This window comes from Octopus bimaculoides, chromosome 1 (assembly GCF_001194135.2).
Source record: "Octopus bimaculoides isolate UCB-OBI-ISO-001 chromosome 1, ASM119413v2, whole genome shotgun sequence".
NCBI classification, from domain to species: domain Eukaryota; kingdom Metazoa; phylum Mollusca; class Cephalopoda; order Octopoda; family Octopodidae; genus Octopus; species Octopus bimaculoides.
Genome location: NC_068981.1, coordinates 4,244,822 through 4,249,168, shown reverse-complemented (window position 1 = coordinate 4,249,168; position 4,347 = coordinate 4,244,822). Strand labels below are relative to the sequence as shown.

General features: G+C 40.6%; 1 protein-coding gene across 1 annotated transcript in view; it reads right to left on the bottom strand.

Moving 5' to 3' along the window:
* The window catches only part of LOC106880950 (hydrocephalus-inducing protein), a gene marked incomplete at its 3' end in the record, with an annotated part of 180,276 nt that overhangs the window by 136,102 nt on the left and 39,827 nt on the right, over positions 1–4,347 (bottom strand). The window contains exons 21-22 of the mRNA XM_052974127.1: positions 2,837–2,965; positions 940–1,278 (exon numbers count right to left, since the gene is read on the bottom strand). Coding sequence (XP_052830087.1) covers positions 940–1,278; positions 2,837–2,965 — 468 coding nt within the window. The remainder of the gene's footprint in view (positions 1–939; positions 1,279–2,836; positions 2,966–4,347) is intronic.

The following is a 4,347-nucleotide window of genomic DNA, read 5'->3' as shown; positions in this document are numbered from 1 at the left end:
GGCAGCATCTCTGTACATGGCTCGCACAGCTCTCACTAACCATTCTTCTATCCCAAGTTTCCTCATTGACCACCAGATAAGGGATCGGGGGACCTTGTCAAAGGCTTTCTCCATGTCAACGAAAGCCAGGTACAGAGGTTTATCCTTGGCTAGGTATTTCTCCTGCAGCTGTCTTACTAGAAATAAGTCATCAGTAGTGCTTTTACCTGGCACGAACCCAAACTGCATCTCATCTAAATTGATTCGCTCCCTAATTAGTTGGGCTATGACCCTCTCTGTAACTTTCATAACCTGATCTAACAGCTTGATGCCTCTATATCAGCCAAAAATGGATGCAAGTATCAACGTTCCCATGTGGCAGACTTGATAATTGTTGAGAGATTTCTCTACATGAAACGATTGGTAGCCTTGTAACTCCACAAATAAAGAATATTAATCTACCAAAGTGGTGTTGAGCACTCATTCTCACTGTTTGATATTAGTGTGTATGATGAGCCTCTTTCTTGCTTCCATCTACCAAATCCACTCACAAGGCTTTGGTCAGTTGATGGGTTATCATAGAAGACACTCACCAAAGGGAGCGCACAGTAGGACTGAACCCAAGGTCACATAGTTGGGAAGCAATTGCACACCCGTGCGTGTGCCTTTACAGCACAGCCACGCCTGGGCCTATATCAGCAGTTCTCAATCGTAGCTCCCAGGGACGCATGCAGTCCTCAAGCATCCGTCCAGTGGCCCCCGACAGTCTTCCCTCTATAAATTTAATAAATTTTACTTTAATTGACTTCTGTTTTACATCTTTTGGTGCAGACCCCTAAAACAACCCAGGCTTTGAGTCTAACCCAGATATTAAAGTGGTTGAAAACCACTGATCTATATATTTCAAAAGGAGAAAGGAACAAAATTCAACACATTGTAAACAGAGGAAGAATAACATACTATAGTTGAGCTGATATCAACACTAGTAAACAATTCGGAGTCAAAGTCCTTGTAAATTTCCAAGTCTTCCATAGCAACTGTCGACATTTTTGACTTTGACTCTGTACCATTATTTGAAGCTGTGGAGTCAGGATTCTTAATCATATCGTGATTCACCACTTTCTTGGTTAACTCCAATGTGAACATTGTCCACTGGTATCTCACAACCAATGGGCTTTTATTCATAATATTTATTATCTTTGTTTCAGAGCTGTTGTTCATGATGCAGCCAAAGTCGACTTCTGTTTGTTCAAAAGTGAGGTTGGGAAAGTAAACTTCTCCATGTAAAGTGATATAATCCTAGAAAAAAAAATACAATTCCATTAATCAGAAGAGAAAATAAACTATGTACTCTTTTAATAGAGATAATCGTTGTACTCTGTCACAATAGAAAATCAATGTACTTTAACCCTTTTGATACCAACCCAGCTGAAACCACCTCTGGTTCTGTAGTACAAATGTCTTGTTTTCAAAAGATCTCAATTAAAATCTTTAACCAAAACCTTAGTAACAATCAATGTTCCTAACACTAGCTTAATGATAACTATGTTATTTTACTAAATTCTTTGTTATATTTAAAATTAATTGAAAGAAACACAGAACATCTCAACAGAAATATGGTAACAAAAGGGTTAATCAACAAATAAACACTTCTGGTTTAAGGAGTTGTTGGAATAACAATAAATACCCGCTGTCAATTCTCTCATCAATACTCCTACCAATAGCCACCCAATAATGCCCAGACCATCACTGCCCCTATCAATACTCCCCATCAACCCATCCATCCCCATCCATACCTTCACATAGACACTCATTCTTTTTAGCGCATTCCACCCCATTCAAACACGAGTATCCCTGTCATATTTCATCTTCAAAGAACAAATTCTCTTTTCAGATGATGAATGTCAACAACAGATTATTCAGTGGTGACACATCCTCAGAAGGAAGAAATTATTCTCTGAAGATGAAATACAACAGCCATTAGTGTATTAATGTACAAATCTAGCAGAACACATCAAGAATGAATGTGCATATCATTTTGATTATCTGGGTTTTATGTCAGGGCGATTTTGACTGAAGAGACACAATGATGTTGAAACACTGGTGCCTCAGTGTCTCCTTATGTCATTTAATTGAATGTGTTGTCAACACACATCACCTGAAAGGAGAAATTCTGTCACCGAAGGTGGAATACAACAGCAATTAGCATATTTCAATTCAAATCTGCTGAACATGCTATGAATGAATATTATACATCATTTCGATTCTTGCTGTTTTACATCCTCATCATCAACACCACCATCACCACCAATACCACCACCATCATCATCACCACTATCATATCACCACCATCATCACCATCACCACTACTATCATCATCATCACCACTCACCACCACCACTATTACCACCACCATCATCACTACCACCGCCATCAGCACCACCACCATGGTTACCATCATCATCACAGCCACCACCATGGCTACAATCATCATCACTACCACCACCATCACCACTACCACCATCACCATCACTACCACTACCACCATCAGCATCACCAGCAGTCAAGTTTATTTCAGATATTCTCATTCTAAAAATCATCTCTGGCTAATCGTTGAGAGGATGTTGGTGCTTCCTCGGTGGAGGTTTGCACTCTCCGAGTGCTCTTGTTATTGTTTAACATGTTAAATTATTTTTGCTTACATTTTGACCCATTTGCCTATAGTTGAGGGCACCAAAACCTTGTAATTGCTTAGGGCCTCTATGGGTCTTCATCCGGCCCTGTGCACCTTCATTGTTGTTTTACTTTCTCATAGTAATTTAATTTTCTTAAAAATGGTTGATACTAAATTGCTTACAATGTGAGGATGTTCATCATAGCTGATGGTGAGGTTTTGTTCAATAACTCGGGTGAATAAATCCTCTTTATAACATGGATTGAACTGGATCTTTAAGGAATAGACCTCACCAACATCTATTTGTATTTTCTGGAAAAACAAAATAATTGGAAGATTAATAAAACAACAGAAACAACAACGACGACGATGATGATGATGATGATGGTGAAGGTTGCTCTTGTCAATTTCAACATTTGAGTGTTTGAAGAATGGGATTAAAGAAAAAAGGAAAAAAGAAAAAAGGAAAAGCAACCTTAAAAACAAAAGAAGCTGCATCTATTTGCGATGGATGCTTGAATGTGATTAGAGTCCAGGTTTGGATTTTGCTATGAAGGAGGACATTGATGATTTTGGTTTTGCCTGGGATTGGACAGATGTGTCTGTAGATTGCAGGATAACAACAACAACAGCAACAACAAACCTTTCTGCTATAGGCACAAGGCCTGAAATTTTGGTGGAGGGTGGGTGAGAGCTAGTCGATTTGAGCCAGTACTCAACTGGTTCCTTATTTTATCAACCCCCAAAAGGATGAAGGGCAAAGTCAACCTCTGCAAGGGGTTAGGGTTAGGGTTAGGTAATTTCAGGTGTTGGGGCTAAGTCAATTACATTGACTCCAGTGCTCGACTGGTACTTATTTTTATCGTCCCCCAACAGGATTTGAACTAAGAATGTAAGGTTGGAAGAAATGTCATTAAGCATTTTGTCCAGCCTGGGAACAATTCTGCTGAGTCACAGCCTTAATAACAACAACAACAGCAGCAGCAACAACAACAACAACAAAAGGCACAAGGCCTGAAATTTAGGGGAAGGGGACTAGTCGATTACATCTACCTGAAACTGGTACTTAATTCATCGACCCTGAAAGGATGAAAGGCAAAGTCGACTTCGGCAGAAGTGGTTTCTTGCTGTAGAAGCGCTACATGGTTATTCACATTTTAGGAGAGAGAAGGTGAACAGGGGGAAGGGGGTTGTGGTGGAGATGGGAAGAGATGAAAATAGTGAGGATGAGGTGTCTGGGTGGTTCATTAAGGGTACAAGGTGGGTAAAAACGAGTGGGAGGGGACAGAGGGAGCAGAAGTGTGAGTGAGTGGAGGATGCAGGAGCGTATGGAGGTGAGAGGTGGAGAATGTGTGAGGGAGGTGGAGGTAAGCAGCAATGTAAAGATGGAGTAAGGTTGAAGGGTGGATGCAGTAAATGATGACTACTTTGGGGGTGTGGGGGTGACCGACGATGGGGGAGGGGGATGACCAACAATGGAGTGATGGTCGGGGGGGATTAAACACAGGCACCTTTGGCAAGTGCCTTCTACTATAGCCCCAGATCAACTAAAACCTTGTGAGTGGATTTAGTACATGGAAACTGTGCAGAAGCCCTCTGTGTGTGTGTGTGTCTCCTCTCATCACTTGATAACTTGTGTTGGTTTGTTTACATTCCCATAACTTAGTGGTTTCAAAAAAAAGATCCAAAAGAAT